This window comes from Equus quagga, chromosome 15 (genome assembly GCF_021613505.1).
Source record: "Equus quagga isolate Etosha38 chromosome 15, UCLA_HA_Equagga_1.0, whole genome shotgun sequence".
Classification (NCBI taxonomy): Eukaryota; Metazoa; Chordata; class Mammalia; order Perissodactyla; family Equidae; genus Equus; species Equus quagga.
Window position 1 is genome coordinate 81,833,405 of NC_060281.1, and position 20,530 is coordinate 81,853,934.

Sequence of the window (20,530 nt, forward strand, 5' to 3'; positions counted from 1 at the left end):
CATTCATCCATTTGTTCATCCATCCATTTGTTCATCCATCCATTTGTCCAACCATATTCCGGGTCATGTGCCAGAGTTTTGTAAGATACCACCATCAGGGAAAATCGGGTGCTAGGTACATGGGACTTCTCTGTACTGTTGTTGCAACTTCTTGTTAGTCTGTAATTATTTCAAAATAAAGCTATAAAAAGAATAGGGCGGAAGTGACACTGTGAATTCCACGCCCTGATACTGAGGCTAGGTCACCAAAGGCCATGCAACTTCCACTCTTTGCACTGGAACACTCACTCCCAGAGCCCAGGGCTGCCATGTAACAAGTCAGTACCCCAAGGCTGCCAAGCTGTGAGTAAGCTCAAGCCACATGGTCCTCTGGTCGATAGAGTCTGAAAAGCAAAACAAATCAGAATAAAAAGCACTATCCTGAGGACCATTTGGTGCCCACGTTCTGCTCTAACCTGAGAATGTGGAGCTGAATAAGGCCCAGATTTCACCTTCAGGTAGCTTACAATCTAGTGGGATGTGTAAGCCAGCAATAGTCATACAAGCATCACCTGCCCCACAGTGGGGAGTGGGCACTGTGGGAGCCAGAATGGGGCTGCATTAGTTTCCTGGGGCTGCTGGAAACATTACCACAGACTGGAGTCTTAAAGTAACAGAAATGGATTCTCTCACAGTGCTGGAGGCCAGAAGTCTGAAATCAAGGTTCTGGCAGGGCCGTGCTCTGTCTGAAGGCTCCAGGGAGGATCCTTCCTTGCCCTTCCAGCTTCTGGGGCTCAGGAATTCCTTGGCTTGTGGAGCACCACTCTGTCAACTTAAAAGCAAATTCACCTGTTACTTTACCTTCAAAATGGGTTCATTCAGGAATAGCCAAAAGAATTGCAATTTGGGATGTGCATGATATGGCAAACCATAGGCAAATCGGGAAAAGAAAGGAGATGACCTGCTTTTATAGAGAAAAGGGGGAGTGGAAGGGGCTGTCTAGAGGAAAGTCCATTGGAGGAAAGTAGCAGTTCAGGGCGGCAACGCTTCTCATTGGCTGAGCTACAGCATTCCTCATTGGCTGAGCTGTGGCATTTCTCATTGGCTGAGCTACAGCATTCCTCATTGGCTGAGCTGTGGCGTTTCTCATTGGCTGAGCTACAGCATTTCTCATTGGCTGAGCTGTGGCGTTTCTCATTGGCTGAGCTGCGATGTTTCTCATTGGCTGAGCTGTTCCGGGGTAGGGAGAGAAATCTTCCTTTGGTAGCAAAGTAGTTTTACTTCCTCTGGAAGATGCAAGGAGTGCTTCTCTTCCTGTTTGGTGTAATTGATGATGTGTGGTAGGGTGTGACAGCTCCCCTTACAGGGCTTCTAATTCCAATTTAGTTAGGGTTTGTGTTATTAATTTCACAACTCCAATCTTTGCCCGTCTTCTCATGGCTTTCTCCCCTTTCTGTTTCAAATCTCTCTTCCTCTTCTAAAGACACTTGTCATTAGATTTAGGGTCCTCCTTAATCCAAGATGATCTCATCTTGAGGTCCTTACCTCAATTACATCTGCAAAGACCCTTTTTCCAAATAAAGTCACATTCTCAGATTCTGGTGGATAAATCTTTTTTTTTTTTTTGAGTGGGGAGGGCATTCAACCCATCACAGGGGTAAGAGAGGATGCCCAGGGAAAACTCCTGGGGTGTCAGGAGGGGATGCTTGAACCTGGTTTTTGGGGATGAGTTTGAACTTGTAGAGGGAGTTCAAAAGGGAGTAGAAACTCTGACACACTGAAAAAAAGTGATTGTGACTTTTGGATGCTGCAAATGTGTTGGCCAAGAAAGGTCTTGTTTTCCAGTTCACGGCAGCTTTGTCTCTCCCATGAAGCTCTCAGATTCTCAAGGCCTTGAGTCTGATATGGGTCTTCTGAGTCTTTCCGTGTCATCCTCACCAAGACTGGGACAAGCTGGGAGGAGGACCTGTGACAGGCACACGTGGAACATCTTGGAGCTGAGAGGGATGTAGAGGCCATCTTCCTTCTACTCCTGTCTCCAAAAGCATCTTTACTGCCTTGGCACATCCTCCTGGCAGCCCTGAGAACGAGGCAGGGCAACCAATATGATCATTCCCATTTTGCAGATTGCACAACCGAGGCCCACAGACGGGAAGCAGCTTGCTCACAGGATACAGCAGGTCTTCTTCACCCCCACCAGCTCCTCCCCAGCGCTCCCCCCGCCCCGGAGACCTATGGGAACTCTCCCAAGGAAAGGACTGTGGAGACCAGCCTGGGGAGTCTGTTCCAGGAACCTCAGAGCAGACCAGCTCTAGGCCCCAGTGCTAAATGGGTGTGAGTTCAGGGTCACAGGAAGAATCTGGGAGCCAAGCCAGGACAGCTCAGCTGCTCCCTGGGCTCTCTGGGGAGCTGAGGGGGGAAAAGGGGGAAAAGCTGGCCACAGGTTCGCCTGCCCGTCTGGGCTGTGCTGGATGATGTCATTTTTGGCAAGTGATCCCCATATGTTCCCCAGACCTCAGCCAGGTTGTCCTCAAACAGGAAGGTGGATTCCTTGAGAGGCTAGGAAAAGAAGATCAATGAGGAGGTGTCCCTGGAGGGTGGAGCTGGGGACCCTGGGGCGTCAGGAAGGGTGTGAACAGACGTGGAAAGATGTGCTCCACTTTCTGGAAAGCAAGGTGGTTGAGAGCAGGGCTCGGAGTTAGAGCAGGCTGGATGCGCGTTGGCCATTAGCTGACCGGGTGACGTTAACCTCACGTCCTCATCTTTATGGTGGGAGTAACAGCAGTACCACTCCTGGGGGGGGTGGGGTGGGGACGTGTGAGCCAACACAATTAAAGCACTCAGTGTAGGGTGTGGGCACCAATCAATTGTTATTTATTATAAAGAACTAAAACCAATATAAAGTGTTTAAGGAAATCCCAGCGTTTGGCATAGGCTGAGTGCTCAAATAAACGTTAGCTATGTGTATACGCATTCTGAGGGAGGGGTTTTACCCCCAGTAGAGAGATGAGGAAACTGGGAGTTAAAGAAGCAAAATTCTTGCCTGTGTCGCCCTTGACCTGCCCTTGAACCCAGAACTGGGGAGACAAGTGGGCAGGATGCACTGGTCCTCTGGCCTTCTTGGTCCCTCCTAACTTCCCAGGCAAAGGCCATTGTAGGAAGGAAGCCTGAGAAATAATAGTAATAACAGCAGCAACAGTAATAATAATAATGGCATAACGCTTACCCTGTATCAGGTCCCATTCGAAGTACATGTGACGCTTAATCCTCACTGCCCTTCCATGAGTTTGAAACTTATGATCACGCCCATTTTACAGATAAAACAGCTGAAGGGCAGAGAGGATAACTGACTTGTCCAAGGTCACAGGGAGTTCATGCAGACCCAGGATTTGGATGCTGGCAGCCTGGCTGGGCCCGAATATGCCCGTAACTCCTCTGCTGGACTGGGGACGGAGAGGGGCTCAGGACAGGAGAGATGTGTGTCAGGACAGGGTGGAGGCCGAGGGCAAACCTGTGATGGGGCCCCCTCCAGGGAGATCCCAGGGGGGTGGGGTGAGGGGAACACACCAACAATGATTCGCTCAATTCCTGGTGGGATGACGGGGGAAGGGTGGACAGACAGACATGCCCAGAGGATGTCAGTGCCACCCTATGCTGGCCCAGCCTGGCCCCGCTCAAAGATGAAAGGCCATGGCCTTTGACTCCGAGCTGCTCCCAGCCCAGCAGGAGAGCCAGACATGATGTCATCTGTGTCTGTCGCGTCTCTGCAGACACCACATGCAGAGTGTTGGGTCCTGAGACCCTGCTGTCCTCCTGGGGTTGACACACACTCCTGCTGCCCTTGAAGGGGCAGGCTGAGGAGTGGGGAGATGGCTTGGCATGCCTTCCTTCCCTCCATCATCTTAACTCCTAGCTGTCCTTTAAAACTCAGCTCAGAGCATGCCTGCCCTGGGAAGCCTCTGATGCCCAGGCTGGGGAACTCCCCTCCTTGGGGCTCCTGGGGGCATCCTGGCTTGGCCTCCCTACCTCTGTCTTGTGCCTCGTGACTGATGGTAAGCGTCTGTGGGAAGGGACCCTAGAGAAGCCATTTCCTTGTCCCTGGGGCCTGCCCAGCCCAGCACAGGGCAGGTGGACATGGTCATGTCTTCCTCAAGGATGCACTAGGCGGCGGTCATGAGCTCATGATTTCCGGGGCAGTGTGGAGTGCTGCCGGCCTGGTTCAGATCCCCGCTCTCCCACCTCCTGCCCTGGAGCCTCAGACAAGGGTTTTCAGCTCCCTCAGCCTCACTGTGGCCTCTCGTGGGGTTGAAGTGAGACCATCCGTGTGAAATGCTCAGCACAGTCGCTGGCACACGCCATTATCCCGATCACCAGTCCCACTTCCCCGCATCCCGGTGGTGGGGGTGGCTGCAGGGTCCCCACCTTCTCTCTGCATCCCAGTGCTAAAGGCAGCCCTCGGGGACCCCTCATTGGGCACCTCTGGAACACCTCCCAGCCTGCAGAATGAGACAACGCCCAAGCTTAAATTCTGAGTCCCTTGGGCCCAGAGTCCTCAATGGAATTTTTGAAGTGGCTTTTATTTAATAAAAGCCAAAGATGATTTTTATGCAGTAAAATATAACCTCAAGCCCCTCAAGGACCAGTAATGCGTTTCTATGGAGGGAGGTGGGAGTTTTTTATAATGACGCATCGATTGGCAGTCTCGCGGGGCCGAAATACCTGGTGAGGATGGGAGAGCTGGGCTGGTGGAGAGTGCGTGGGCTCTGGGGTGTCAGAACCCTGGGTTCGAGTTGCAATTCTGCACCCCCGGGCCATCGTGCCATCACTAATATTTGTTGAGGGTTTGCTGTGTGGTAGCACGGAGCCATGTGCTCCACGTCCCCGATGCCTGTAGTTTCTACGTCCGCTCTGGGAGGGAGCACGCATTCCCATTTTACTGACGAGGAGACTGAGGTTCAGAGAGGACCAGTTGCACTTTCAAAGCCAAACAGCTGGGAGGTGGCTAAGGTTGGGTTTGAACCATGCATGTGACCACTGCGTCCAAGACCTTCCAAACTCTCAAACTCCTCAGAGTCTCGGTTTGTTATTCTGTAAATTGGAAAAATAACCAACAAAGTTATTATGGGGGTTGTATGAAGTACCTGTGGAGCGGTCTGGCGCACAGTGGGTGCTCAGTGAATGTACTCATGTCCGTCTCCCCTGTGACAGCAGGGCCTGGTCCACTTCGTGGTATCCACGGGGCCCAGAGAGCGCCCAGCGAGGATGACGCTTTTCTCTCTGGGCCTCAGTTCCCACGGCTCCAAAGCAAGAGTAACAACACGTGCCTGGAGTGGTGTTCTCTGGGTCCTGCCCTGGCAGTGGGTTTCCTTGAGCATCCGCACTGTCTCCTGCACCCACCCCTGACGGGTTCTCATCTCTGGCTGTGCTGGGGGGGAGGTGGGGGTTGGGATGAAGGGTCCAGCGGTTGCTCTGGGTTCAAGGGGCTCCCACCACTTCCCAGCTGAGGAGCCTTGGGCACATCCCTCAGCCTCTCCCAGCCTCTGCCTCCTCCCCGGCAAAGCTGGAGTAAGGACCGTAGATCCTGTCTCTGGCTGAGTCCACCCAAGCCTCTGCCTCCTAGACGTGGCTCTAACTGCTGCCTTCTGGTTCTCCCCTGCAGGTGTTTCCAGCTGTGCACGGGGGCTGATTGGTGAGGGACCCACGTTCGAGAACCTTGGATGCCCTAACAGCCTGTGGTGAGGGACTCTTGTGGTCTGAACTCGTGTCTACAGGGGCCACCAGTGGGGGACCACTGACAAGGGTGGGGGGCACTGGAGAATGTCATCACAGCTGTCCCCTGGGTTTTAGAAACATAGTTGGAACTGAGTCCACAGCACCATGCATCGCTCCTTCATTGCACTGAGCATCATTGCGATTTTTCCATGATTTTAGGAATTCTTTAATGAATGCTCATCTCCCCCACTAGCCTATTATGAGAAGGGGAGGGTCCTAGACAGGCAGCAAAAGATGGTTATGAAGAGGAGAGACTCTGCAGCTGGGGTTTGACTTCTCAGCTCTATGACCTTGGGCAAGTGACGTAAGCTCTCTGTGCCTCAGTTTCTTCATCTGAAAAATGGGGTTCCTAACCTAGCTACCCCAGTGAGTTATTGCCAGGAAGAGTTCCTATGTGTCGAGCCTTTAGAATAGTACCTGGTGTACACGAGGTGCTGGAGAGGGGTTTGCTATATAAATGAAATGGCAAAGCAGGAAGTGGGTAAGCCACCAAGTGGGCTTTGCTCAGAGCCAGGGAGGACGTTGTTGGTCTTGCTGGTGTTGGGCAAACTCTGAGAGACAGTTCCTATCAAGGGTCCCCTAACGACCCCTGTCTCCCCTCACAGAGGATGGAGAACGAGGATTACAACTTCTCCCTCACCTACGATGACGACTACCTCGATGATTTGGAGCCCATCGTGGTTTTGGAGGAGTTCTCTCCGCTGGAAGGCAGGGTGGCCAGGATCTTTCTGGTGGTGGTCTACAGCATCGTCTGTTTCCTCGGCATCCTGGGCAATGGCTTGGTGATCGTCATTGCCACCTTCAAGATGAAGAAGACCGTGAACACCGTCTGGTTCCTCAACCTGGCCGTGGCGGATTTCTTGTTCAACGTCTTCCTCCCGATCCACATCATCTACGCCGCCATGGACTACCACTGGGTTTTTGGGACGGCCATGTGCAAGATCAGCAACTTCCTGCTCATCCACAACATGTACACCAGCGTCTTCCTGCTCACCATCATCAGCTTCGACCGCTGCATCTCTGTGCTCCTCCCCGTCTGGTCCCAGAACCACCGCAGCATCCGGCTGGCGTACACGGCCTGCGTGGTGATCTGGATCCTGGCTTTCTTCTTGAGTTCCCCATCCCTCGTCTTCCGGGACACAGCCCACCAGCACGGGAAAATATCCTGCTTCAACAACTTCAGCCTGTCAGCGGCCAGCTCTTCCCGGTTGCCCACTCACCACCCACTGAACCCTGTGGGGTTCAACCGGCACATGGTGGTGACCATCACTCGCTTCCTCTGTGGCTTTCTGGTCCCGGTCCTCATCATCACAGCCTGCTACTTCACCATCGTCTGCAAGCTGCGGCGCAACCGCCTGGCCAAGACCAAGAAGCCCTTCAAAATCATCGTGACTATCATCATCACGTTCTTCCTCTGCTGGTGCCCTTACCACACGCTCTACCTCCTGGAGCTCCACCACGCCGCCGTGCCTGGCTCCGTCTTCAGCCTGGGGTTGCCCCTGGCCACTGCCATCGCCATAGCCAACAGCTGCATGAACCCCATTCTGTATGTCTTCATGGGTCAGGACTTCAAGAAGTTCAAGGTGGCTGTCTTCTCCCGCCTGGTCAATGCTCTGAGCGAGGACACAGGCCACTCCTCCTTTCACAGTCACAGGAGCTTTACCAAGATGTCCTCGATAAACGAGAGGTCCTCCGTGAATGAGAGGGAGACCAACATGCTTTGAGCCTCACTTGGGAAACCTCCAATGGACGCTCCCATCCTTGGAGGCCCCGGCCCAAAGCTATGCCTTCTCAGGACCACGCAGGACCCTCTTCAGCACCTAGCAGTGTCCACTGTATTTTGCTTGGAGGTGAATGGTGTTTTGAGCTGGGACTGCAGCGCTTGGAATCCCCTTCTTCCAGTGGCTTGGTGGACAGAGCGTGCCACATGGCTCAGCCTCGGCCGAGCATCCCATACTTCTTGGGAGACCAGCTTTGACTGATGCAAAGTAAAAAAGGGAGCATTCCCAGAAGCACTGCCATGAACTGGGATTGGCAAAGATAGCAGGATTAAGCTCTCTACTGTGTGCTTTCCAGGAATGACACAGACACTCTCCAAGGTCCACTCATGGTGCAGCCGAGGAGGTCAGAGCAAACCCAGTGTGATGTAGATCGCACCTCTCCCTGTGTACCTATCTCAATAGCCAGGTATCCTGCCACCCAAGCCACTCCTCTGGGTTAGGGCGTGTGGACTGCACAGATTACCTGGGACAGGAAGGTGACCTGTGAGGCCGTGACCTCCGAGAACCACGGGTTTAGCTTTCAGAGGAGCTCGGAAGGCAGAAAACACATCCTAAGGGGCCGTGTGGGCTCTTTGTGAGGATGAGACAAGCCGGGCTGCATGAGGACTTGGGGTCTAGAGGAAGGAATGGAGAAAGAGAAGGAAAGACCATTCGAGGGTGCAGCGTGAAGCAGTGCACCCCGGAGCACGGTGCTTCGGCCGGAGCTGCTTGGGGGGTCGAGGGGGCCCAGCCCCTTGCCCCAGGCCCTGCTCTCACTTTGCATTTGTTATTTGGGGGCTGGGTCATGGCGGGCACCTTCACGAGCAGCCCCCGCTCCATCACAGGGACTCCTCCCTCCTCCCCATTCCACTGGCTCTGGCTGAAGTGCTCAGAATAAAACACTCCAGCCTTGCTGAAGATGAGCCCCAAATCAGCTTCAGGGAGCCACCTGGGAGCACCTCAAGGGCTGGAGAATGTCTGAGTGCTCAGTCACTGAACTTGAAGCAGAATCTGGAGCCTGACCCCTCGAACTGTGCTCCTGAGATGCTGGCTGTGGGGTGCCACAGGCACAGAGCCCCCCCCACCCCATGTGCACCCATGTCCCTTTTCTCATCCAGGACAGACACCTTCTTGTGCTACAGAGCGTCATTGTCCCCTTTACCAACAACGAAGCTGAGGCTCAGAGGAGGGAAGTAACTTGCCCAACGTCACACAGCTAGCCAGAGGCAGACTTAAGATCTGAACCCATCTCTGTCTGGCCCCAGAAACTCTCTTCTTTTATGGAGACTGTATCTATTGAGAATGTTCTGGGCTGTAACAATAGCCTACATTATTTAGAACTTCCTATATTAAGCACATTACATGTGTTATCTCATTTATTCCTCACAGCAACCCTGAGTTAGGTACAATTATGACTTCCTTTTTACATGGGAGGTATCTGGGGCTCAGAGAGATTAAGTAACTTGCCTGAGGGTGCCCAGCTGGTCTCTGCAAGAGCCCGGATTTGAAGCTAGGCCTGTCTGGCTCAAATAAAGCTGCGGACTTGGGGTTTTTCAAGAGGCTTGGGGTTTTGACCATAAATATTGATTCCTCAGCAGATTAACGTCAACATCTTAACGGCCTTTAAGTCAGTTTTGTAAATAGTTTTCAAAAATGTCCCAATGTAGCAAAGAAAGTGCACTTGGCCTCCTGCTCCCTTGACACCCATCCCCATCTGCTGTACCCTCTGAGATTGCCAGAGAAGGCAGTGGGGAGAGAGGCCTGGTGGGAAGCAGCCCCCTGTGGGCCCCCGGCCCTTTGGCCACCAAGTGTACACATTCTGTTCTCTTCCAGTCCCTTCGCTGTGAAGCCAGCTCTCCAACAAGACGCAGTGAACAGATGTCATGTCTACACAGCGCCAGGCAGGGTCCCGAGGCCACGGGCTGTTTGGAATCACACCTCATTAAGAAACAAACTGTTCCTTCCTTCTTGGGGTCGTTGTGCTGGTGGCGAGGCAGCTCTGAGTTGGCCCCAAGTGGGGGCCTCCAGTTGCTTTAAGAAATCTGAACTCGGACAGTTTGCGAGCAAAAGGGGGGCTGTAAATCTCGCCCAGGGCCCCCGTCATCCTCCTCCCAACTTCACAGGGGAAACAACGAAGGCACAAGAGGGCTTGTCCAGGTCCCAGACAGTCAACAGTCCTCATTCCTTGGGCCCCCTGCCCCCTGGGAGGGTGCTGTTTCCTTGGACTCAGTTCCTCCCTCCTTCCGGGCGGTGTGCAGGCCGGGCCAGGCTGGGGGAGCCAGGAATCATTTTGTCATCGGAAAAGCTGATGAACAGGAGCAAGATTTGAACCGGCTGTCTCCCTCCTCAGGGTCAGGCTCCCTCTCTGGCTGCCCGCCCCCGTCTTCCTGTTCTGACTGTAGCATCAGTCGCAGCTGTGACCTCCCCTGCCATCCCGTCCACACGGCCTCTCATGAGGGTCTCCACAGGCCACACGGACCGAGTCCCCACGTGTTCCCCTGCGTTGCTCTATGGCAGCCGACACACTTTGTGACCGCCAGCCCTCCCTGTGGGGCCAGGACCCGGCCAGCCCGTGGGGTCTTAGTGCTGCCCCTGGGTGGGGCCGGTGGGCCGAGGGTGCAAGGGGAGGCGGGCAAAGGGACAGGAAGAGGAGACCCTGCTGCCTGAGCTCCCAGCTACTTCAGCCCTTGAGAGAAGGGAGAGAGAGGAAGAGAAGGAGGAGGAAGAGGAGGGGGAGAGGGACTCAGAAGGGGAGACCCGGGCACCGGCCGAGGGAGGAGTTTGGCTTAAGCCTGACCCCAGACTCAGCTCTGGAAGGCTTAGGGGCCAGGATGGGTGGGAGAAGCTGGAGGCTGACAGTGGGAGCCACGAGGGCCCTTCAGACTCGCCCAGGCCTTTCCCCTCTTACATCTCGGGGAACTGAGGTTTCCAGGGCTGCCCTTCGAGAAATCTGCTCCAGGAGGTGGTGGTGGCTTGGACGGAAGTGGTCAGTGGTTCCCTGGCTCCCGCCACTGGTCTGCTTCTCCCGTCCAGCCCTAACATGCTCTGGCAGGAGCCGGGGTGCCCCGGGCTTGTGGTTGCCAAACCCTGGGTTTGGAAAATTGTTGCTGGCAGCGATATCCAGGACCAGAAGGAACCAGGAAGACACTTGTCCTACTGTGAAATGATTCAGTAGGGGACTTGACTGCTTCCTCCCTTTGAGGACAAACCGTCTCTTAAATAAAAGAGACTGAAGCTAGTGTGGGGCTCAGTGCTGGAGGTTCCTGCCACAAACTCTCCTGAAACATCCACCTCACGGAACAGCAGCAGAGGCTCAGAGCGGGGAAGGGACCTGTCCAAAGTCACACAGCCATGTTGTGAGACAGCGGGAGAAACTCTGAGATTCTCAACCTACCAGTCCCCCAATCTTGGACTTCCAGGAATCTATATTTTGAAAAATTTTCCTCCACTTATTTCATTTTCCTAGCGGCCAAGGATAGGAGACAGGTAGTGACTTACCCCAGATAACACAGCAAGTCATGAGAGATGGGAGACTGCAACCCAGGGCTCCTTACTCCAAAGTCCATGCTCTTGGACACCACATCAGCCACCCGAGGAGAATTGTTTCCATCCACACGTTCATCCCTCCATCCTTTCCCCACCACTTATTCACCCTAACACCCGCCCATCCATCCAAGCATCCATCCAAGCATTTACACCAACATCCTTTACCCATCCACCCACCCATTCACCCCAACATCCATCCACCCACCCACCCATCCATCCACTTATCTGTTCACACATCCATGCAGCTACCCGTCTATCCACCCGTCATCCATTGACATAACCATCTCTATATCTACTTATTCATGCATTCCTTAAACATTTATTTAATACCTACTCTTTGCCAGGCCCCGTGGAAGGCACTGGGAATGCAGGGGTGACCAGAATATTCAGTCTCTGTCCTCATGAGTTCATCCATTGGCTAGTAGGAGAGACAGCCAATAATTTTAAAAAACACCCCCCAATGGGATAACAACTGCAGGAAGTGCTGCACGCACATCACAGAGAGATCTGAGCCTGTCCAGAGGCCAAGGAACCTGCCTCGGGTGGGAGATACTTGAGATGCGAAGGATGGGTAGGCCTGGATTCAGTGGGGATGGGGACGTGCGGGAGAGGGTGCTCCAGGTGGAGAGAACAGCATGGGCAGCAGTGTTGGTGTAGGAGGGAGCAGAGTGATTGCAAGGGTCAGAGAGGGCACGGGGGCTGCTGCAGAGTGAGGGGAATGAGCAGGGACCAAGAGGGTGGAGAGGAGGCCGGGCCAGACCATGGGAGGGCCTTCACCTGAGATGAAGGGGAAGCCACATGCATTCGAGGGAGCGATGTGCTCAGACCTATATGTTGAAACAGGCCTGGGGCTGCTCTGGAGAGGAGAGGCCGAGGGGGCTGAGGGGGATGCTGGGAGGCTGCTGCAGCCTCCAGATGGGAGCCTGGGCTGGCAGAGCGAAGGCAGAGCTTGAGAGAAGTGGACTTTTTGGGGGATGTTTAAAGGCTGCCCAAGCTCTCTCAGGGGAGCGGTTAGTGGGAAACCAGCCCAGGGCCCATTGCGACTGCACAGAGGCCTCGGCGTGTTGCTTTATGGACGGAAATTAATTGTAAATATTATTCAAATTTGCCTCCCCATGCACAATTACATTTCTCAGGGGAGCCCTCTGAGCACATAATAAAGCCCCATAAATAATGCATATATTAACCTAAGAGGAGCGGAGGCCCAGTGATGCTGCCGTTGCGGGTGGGGGCTGTGGGGAATTTATGCACACGAGACTCCAAGTGCTTGCACTTGGGGTTCAACTTTGGAGGTCACCGAGTTCTGTCCTGGAGGATCTTCCAGAAGTCTCTGCCCCCCGTATCCCCCTGGGCATGTCAGCTAGCCACTGCTCTAGAGGCCTGGTCCAATGGCAGGTGGGGGCCAGGAGACAGCTGGTGAAGGCAGGGAGAAGCACGGGTCCATGAAACACTTCCCTGTGTGCTCAGAGCTTCAACAACAGCAACAACAATAATAGTAGGTAATCTTAACTGAGCGTGTCCAAGGTTTGGGCACCCTCCAAGCACTTTAGTTTCACTATCTCATTGAGTCCTTACAACAGCCTTTGTGGTAGGGGAGTTAGTATCTCCACGTCCAGATGAGGAAATTGAGGTTCAGAGAGGTGAAGCAACTTGCCCAACGTCACACAGCTAGTCAATAACAGAGCCAGGATTTAAACCCCGGTCTCTCTGACTCTAAAGCAACTTGCAAATATAACACATCCTTGATGAGGCTCGTTCCTGGGGAGCCAAGAGCAAGCTTGTGCTCTCTCTCCAGTGTCAGATTTCGAGGAGGTGGGGGTAGGGGGATCTGAGAGTATTGCTTTTTCCTTCGGAGGGAGGAAATGGTGTCTGGATGGGCTTGTCACTTCCTCCCGGCCCCAGGAATCTGAGGATTGTTGAGTGTGGAAGAGACTCTCCTTCATGAAGTTCGTCCCTCCTATCCCCCCATTTTACAGATGGGGAAACTGAGGCTTCTTTGCAAATAGGGTTGGGATCTCCTACCTCACAGACTGCAGTGAGCTGTGTGCAAAAACACTCATCTGAGTCACTTTTAAAGCACCGTCATGCTAGAGACCTGGGCATTCACGCAGCTGCCCTCATCACTTTTCAGTTTGTTGACAAGGGCTTTGGTACGGGTCTGCCCTGAAGGACCCCTGCCCGGGAGCTGGGAGTCCCTGGTGAGTTTCCAGCAGAATCCGGGCTGAAGGGGAGGCAGGAGATTTTGGAAAAACCTGCTATAGGGTAGAGGTGTGCTGTATTTGGGGCGTAAACTTTATCCTTCCAAATTGTCCTGGTTATGAGGAAGGGGTGCTCTCTGTCTTGATGTAGGTGGTGGTTGCATAGCTGACTTTATGTGTAAAAACTCATTTATTTGCGCATATAAGATTCCTGCACTTTACTACAGTAAGTTATGCCTCAATAAAAGTATTTTTAAAAATAAAATAACTAATGGTGTCTGCAGGAATGACTTCCCGCTTCCTTTGGCACTCTGGACAGGACCAGGTCTGCGGGCTTCTCTCCGATTCAAAAGAGAAACTCGGAGGGAGGTGGTCCTGGCAGGATCCATCCAGAGAGGCAGCATCTGAGGACAGACTGAGCCCTCCCAGGGGTCACCCCGGCCGTGCCCCTGACTCAAAGGGCCTTTGATGGTTAAGACACAGGATCACCAGGGCTCAGGAGTCAGACTCCTTGGGCCTGAGTCCCAGGCCCCCTATTTACATCAGCTGGGGTTAGGGCTACGGTTAAAGCTCTATGACCTCGGGTGAGCTACTCAACGTCTCTAAAGCCTCAGTTTCTCATCTGTAAAATGGGTAGCATGAGAACTTGCCGCTCACAGGGCTGCTGTGAGGATTAAATGAGATGCCGCACGTAAGCGTTTAGCAGGTGCACATCTTTCATCTGGATGTACCTCAGCCTCCTCGCTGGTCTCCCCACTTCCAGCCTTGCCCGCCACAACCCGCTCTCCACAAAGCAGCCAGAGCGAGCTTCCGTCCCAGCGTGGAGTGATCCGGTCCCCTTCCTGTGTCTTACAAAGCCCTGTAGGCTCGGCATCGTTTCCTCCTCATCTCGTGCTGCTCTCCAGCCAGAGGAGCCTTCCTGCCTCTCAAAAACAAGGTAAAGCAAACCAGAGAGACAGCACCGTACATCCAAGATTGTTCCGCCTCAGGCCTTTGCATGTGCTGTTCCTTCTGTTCCGGGACCACTGACCGGTTCCTCCACTGAGCTGTGAGGTCTCAGCTCAAATGTCACCTCTTCAGAGAGACCCTTCTCGACCCCTCCCCCCACTGAAAGGAGCCCCAGCCCCAGTCACTGTCTACCAGATCCCCGTTTTATTGTCATGATAGTACGTCCTGCTGTCTCATAACTTCTTTATTCATGTGTGGCTGCTCTGAGTCTGTCCCCCGACTAGGCAGCGGGCCCCATCAGGGCAGGGACTGTGTCTGTCTTGCTCACTTGTGTATCCCCAGCACCCGCAGCACTGCTTAGCCCAGAAAAAGTGCACTCAACTTTTTGTTGAACAAATGAAGAAGTAACCATAAGCTGACGCTATTTTTATCATCATTGTCATTGTCAAGTTTCATGGTTATTGTTACAATACACCACTCCCAGAGTATTTTCACATTTTTTTTCCCTATCTTGATGAGATCTGGGTGGGGGGTGGGCATGGGATATGCCCTATTTCACAGACGTGGAAACTGAGGCCTCAGGCCGCTTAGTCCAGAAGTGGAGAAGTGGGGTTCTTTCCCTTACACCCTGAGGAGCAGCCACAAACGAGGCAGGTTTCCATGAAACGCTTCTGCCTCCCCTGGCCTTTTCCTTTCCCCTTTGTCTGATTCACTGCAGCCTGAACATAAAGGAACCAGATGCCTCCCTCCCCCGCCTCCCCCTCCTCCATTGTTCTGTGGCTCTTTTCCTGACCAGGACTCTATTAAGGATTTGGCTGGTACAGCCGCGACTGCAAACTTCCTGTGTTTATCCTTCTGCTTAGAAATCGTAGATGGAGCAATCAACCAGGCGCCAGGTCTGCATTGGGCACTGGACGATGCTACGGCAGAAAACACAGCCAGATACCTGTCCTCTGACGCCCAAGTGTTCCTGGAGCCCAGATGCCCAGCTCTGAGAGGTGGACCCCGGAATTATCTTTTCCCTGGTTTCCACCATGCAGATGTTTGGCACCCATAGAACAAACATCTGGATGAGGGAATGAGTTTCTGCTTGGCTCCTGGATGTTGGTGCCGTGGAGCAGAGACACACACAGGGAGGTAGGAGCCCTTAGTCTCGGCTGGTGGCTGCTAATAGCCTCGGAGCCCCTGGTGGATGGTGGGGTTTCTGATGCCCAGGCCACGGCCCAGGTCCCAGCGCTTTGCTGGGAAGGACTGACTCATGACGGAAAGCAGCCAGAGGCAATTCCACATCCATCATCCCATTTCATCCTCATGAGAAGCCTGCAGAGCAAAACCACCTTAACTTTAGAGATGAAGAAGCCGAAGCTCAAAGGGGTCAAGTAGGTTTCCCAGAGCCGCTCAGACATCCATCCATTGACTTTTATTGAACACCTACTGGGTGCCAGCGCTGCGCGAGGATCCGAGGATACGTTGGCAGTTGCCATCCTTGCGTTCGTGAATCATACAATGTGTCAGTACGTAGAAGAGTTGGGATTTGAACCCATGTCTGTAAAGCTTTGTGGCCTCAATACCTTGTTGAGTTCTCCTTGGAGAAGCTACAGTAGAGCTGAACTTCCGCAGCCCGAAACTCAGGCCCTGGGAAGCCGGCAGATCTAACCAACCTGAGCTTTCTGTCCACCAGCCCGGGCTCTGGGTCCCTGCCCCCACCTCCCTTGGGGCAGAAGGAAGAGTTCTTTGCAGGCTTTCAGAGGCGGTCAGCCAGCTCAGGAGGGGGTGGTGGGATGGGCAGTGATCACACACACAGGCTCTGGAATCAGGCATTTGGGCAAATAACTTTCCTTCTCTGAGCCTCGGTTTCCCCATCTGTAAGATTGGAAGTGGAATGGAAATGCTTTGTAGATTTGCATGACGATTTGATAAAATGATCCATGTAAAGAGCTTATCACAACCTTTGGAAAATATGATGTGCTTAAAAAGTTGCTAGCTCTTGCTGTTGTGACATTTGATTCCATTCTTTTCTTTCCTGGAGCTACATGACTGCATTTGCTCTGTGAACTCTGGGGGCTGCGCCTAATCCAGGCCATTGATTCAGGAGGCTGAGCAAATCTGCCTAAATTACGTATTGGGGTTGCACATTGAATGCTTGCTACAATCTGGGTGTGTGACGGAAATGTAATTTCTTAGTCTGTAGCTGATCTGGTCTTCCTTATGACATCTCTCCCAACCTCTCCCACCTCCCCTACCCCTCACTGGCAGAAAACAAAACAAACAACAAAAAATTAAGCTTTACCCATGTTATGGGTTGGCATGTGTCCCCCTCAAATTCATATTTTGACGTCCTAACCCCCAGGACCTCAGAATGTGCCCTGCTTTGGAGAGAGTCTTTACAGAGGTCATCAAGTTAAAATCAGGTCGTGAGGGTGGGTCCTGACCCAACATGACTAATGTCCTCATAAAAATGGGGACAATTGAATGCAGACGCGTACAGATAGAAGACTACATGAAGAGACATGGGGCGGGGGCGGGATAGCCTTCTACAAACCAAGGAGAGAGGCCTCAGAGGAGCCAACCCTGCGGACACCTTGACCTTGGACTTCCAGCCTCCAGGACTGTGAGAGGATACTTTCTGTGGTTTCAGCCCCCCCCCACTCCCCGCCCGTGATACTTTGTTACAGCAGTCCCAGCAAATGAATGTAACAGTTTTAACATTGGTCCAAATGATAGTTTTACAGGCTCCCAGAGGCGAGTCTGCCCTGGAGGAACCCACTCATCCTCTCCGAGGGGCTGCCCTCCTCTGCTTTCCTCCTGGGGTGGTTTCGGGTACGTGGAGGGCGGGGCTTGGTCTGATGGTCTCAAGGGAGCACAGAGGAGTCAGGAGCTCCTGATGGTCCTCTGCCCTTCCGAGTGTAGGGGGATGTCTCCATCCTCCCTGGTCCCAAATGGGCAAGTGGAAAACTGTGGAAAGAGGGTCTCGCTCTGGGCTTGACTGACTAGCTTCCCCTCGGCTCCCCTGAATGTGCCCCCGGGCATCCCCGCTCTGTCCTTCTCTGGGCTTGTCTGGAGGTCACCCTGGCTGCCCTGCTGATTTTCACCTGCATCCACGCCACATGAGAACTGAGGGTGCCCGAGAAAGCCAGTGAGTTGGGGCTGTGGCCAAGAAAGCCTTCGCAGTCCTTGGTGCACCTGGAGCAAATGTGTGAGAGGAAAGACTGAGCAAAGCTGGTCCACGCTCCAGAATTCCTCTCCCCTTCTGCTTCTGTAAGTCCTGGTTCCGGAAAGAAGCAGCTCTTCTTCTCCTCTCCCCGTGTTGTATTCTCCTATCATCTGGAGGTAAGCCTCAGAATTGTGGAGGGAGGGCATCTGCTCCTCATCCTGGCAGAATCCAGGAGCTGGGCTTCCGGACGTGGCTTTTGCGCGTTAAAGGAAGAGAATAAAAGAAGTCAGAAAATCCTCCTTCAAGACAATAGCCTGCCTTTAGTTCAGTGGGGCACAGTCCCGTTTCACATGTCAGAGCAGAATAGCACACCGTTCTTCTTATAGAACCAATGCCACTCTCCTCCCACGCACAGGGACACTTGGGGCCAATTGAACAAAGATCATGTATTCAGAACGCTAACAAGAGCCCCCTCATAATTTCCAGGAAAGCCACCTGTTACTATTAGTTCTTGACTCTTTCTGCTGCTCCCAACAGGCTTTAAGTCTTAAAAATTGGAATGAAAGTGTCATAATGATTCACTATTAAGATAATTAACAACTCCGATAATTATTGGCAATTATTCTACGTTTCGCTGATGAGGAATGGAAGCTCAGAGAGGTGCAGTCGCTCGCCCAGGATGACTAGGCTGGGGGGATAATAAGGCGATGGGAGTTAAACACACCTTCATCTGACTTCAAGCTGCCTATCATTGCGCCGCGAAGATCATTGCCTCATGGCAGCCCAGGAGGGTTTGGCGTTGCTGTACTCAAGCTCCTGTACACAGTCGCACGTGATTTTTCTGCTCATTTATGTGGAGTCGCTCACCAGATTCCTGAGAACCTGGAGAGCGGCCAGCAACGGGGTTGGAAAAGCTCCCTGGAAAAGCTCCGTGCTTCGTGCCCTCCCCTGAGGTTCCTAATGTATCTGTAATAGGATTAGCATTGCCTGCGATTCGAGGCGTCTGCTCTCCCTTCCTGAGCTCTGTCTCCTGGGTCTGAGGGTTGCCAGGAATTAGAAACCCATTCTGGGTTTTTGGAGACTATGAGAACAGATGCTTAAGCCGTTCCCCAAATGTTGTGTGTGGAGTGCTGTTTATAGGCAGTTGTTCTGGCTTATGCGGGGCTTTCACCCGCTTGACCTCTCTCCACCCCAGATGCTCAGTGGGACACGGGTGACGAGCCCTTCTTTTAAAGAGGAGGAACCAGGAGCTCAGGGAGGTCAAGGCAGGTACCCAAACAACGCAGCTAGAGAATGGCGATGCCAAGACCCAAGTCCGGGACACGGTGGCTGTGGAGTTCCTGTGCTCAGCACCCAATACGGTGACCCTGGCCACTGAGTGCCTTCAACACTCTGAGCCTCAGTTTTTTCATCTGCAAAATGGAGATGCAGTGCAGAGTCTGGAATGACATGCTAGCTTGTATTTGAGCCTCAGCTCTGTCCCAGAGTCTCTGTGTGACCTTGAGGAGGTCACATTCCCTTTCTGGGTCTCAGCCTTCCCTTCTGAAAGATAGGGAGGGGAAGGAAGTGGGTTTTGACAAGGGTGCAGTTATCAGAAGTTGGCGTATAATGAGTACCTACTATGTGCCGGACATTTAGGGTGCACATCACTTCATCGACTCCTCCCCAAACCCTGGCAGGCTGGCACGGTTATGCACATTTTATGGACGTGGACGCTCAGGTTTGTGTGTTTCCAGAGCTAGTTCTTGCCCAGATGGCCTCTAAGGACGCTTTAAGATCTGACACCCCAAGATTCCAGGAAGAGGGTTGAGACAGATCAGGACCCAAATCTGCCTCTGCCACTTTCCGGTCATGTGACATTCTTGACAAGTGGCTTCACCTCCCTGAGCCTCAGTTTCTTCCTCTACAAAATGGATCCAATCATGCCCGCCTCGCGGCGTTACTGAGATAATTATATGATACGCGACAGGTCCACCATCTGGTACATTGCAGACAGTGTCTCTCTCTGCCCGCTTCCTGCCCACGCTCCGGGAATGCTTCGAGAGGAGCCCGGCTTAGTGAGGATGCCAGAAGATCTCTTTTCTCCCCAGCAAAACCCTGCCCCCCTCCTCGCTTCTGTTCTGCTCTACAGCACTCAAGCTCCAGCAGCTGCATTTAATTGGATTTAACGTAATAGTTTTATCGATGCCTTTTGGTTCAGGGGACGAAGAGGCCTCTGGGTAATTTGCATGTTTTTAACAAACCAAATAAAGAGCTGATAAGCATAAACAAGTCTGTTTTAATTGGATTAAGCGGAGGCTCGACTCGAGACCGCAAACCACAGAGGAGAAAAAAGGGCTCTTAGAAATTTCAGATTTTCTGCTTCCTTGGACCCCAGAGCACCCTGCCCAAGGCACTGGTTTCCTTCTAATAAAGTGGTTGCTGGTGTATTCATATCTTATTTCATGCATGAGATGACAGCATCTTTTCCCTCCCTCCTTCCTCTCCTGCTGTGCACCATGTGGCAAGTGGTTCAACCCTCCAGCTTTGGTCTCACACCCACCCGAGTTCAAGTCCTGGGCTGCCTCTTCATGCTTGTTTTGAGCAATTCCTTGCATCCTCTAAGCCTCAGTTTCCTCAGCTGTGGAAGGGATCCTAGCGGTTTCTATCCTGTAGGGTTAGCGTGAGAATTAAGTGCTGGTAATTTTCCTGCCGCTTAATAGCTTTGCCAAAATGGCAGTCACGAATACCATGAGCCAGAGAGAGGGAGCACAGTCTCTACTCTCAGGGGGCTGCCACCTCATGGGGTCCCAGCCAAGGAAAGAGGCGGTGGCCAGCCGGTGTGATACTTGCTAAGTAGAGGGTCACATAACCCAGCCTAGAAGTCCAGGGACCACTTGCCAGAGGAGAAGAGGCTTGAAGAATGAAGAGAAATTAGCCCAAGCTAGTGCCTCCCAAAATTTATGTGTGTGCAAACCCCCAGGGATCTTGTTAAAATGTGGATTCTGATTTCACGGATCTGAGGGGGAGCCTGAGGTTGTGCTTCCAAGTAGCTCCCAGGTGATGCTGATGGGGCTGGTCTGGGGACCACACCTTGGATAACCCAAAGTCAGAGAGTTGATGGAGCCAAGATCTGAGGCCAGCCAGCCTCACCCCAAAACCTGCTTTCTTTCTTTCTTTCTTTTTTTTTTTTT

General features: G+C 52.9%; 1 protein-coding gene across 5 annotated transcripts in view; it reads left to right on the plus strand.

Annotated features, from left to right (window-relative positions):
• CMKLR1 (chemerin chemokine-like receptor 1) overlaps nt 1-19,323 on the plus strand; it is a 58,130-nt gene extending 38,807 nt beyond the window's left edge. For 4 of the 5 annotated variants that reach the window (XM_046640397.1, XM_046640398.1, XM_046640400.1 and 1 more), the window contains exons 2-3: nt 5,639-5,714; nt 6,357-19,323. In XM_046640397.1, the coding sequence (XP_046496353.1) occupies nt 6,360-7,475 (1,116 nt within the window). In that variant the 5' untranslated portion in view covers nt 5,639-5,714; nt 6,357-6,359 and the 3' untranslated portion in view covers nt 7,476-19,323. The remainder of the gene's footprint in view (nt 1-5,638; nt 5,715-6,356) is intronic. The other variant, XR_006885352.1, reaches the window with a different exon arrangement.
• Nucleotides 19,324-20,530: the final 1,207 nt, after the last annotated feature.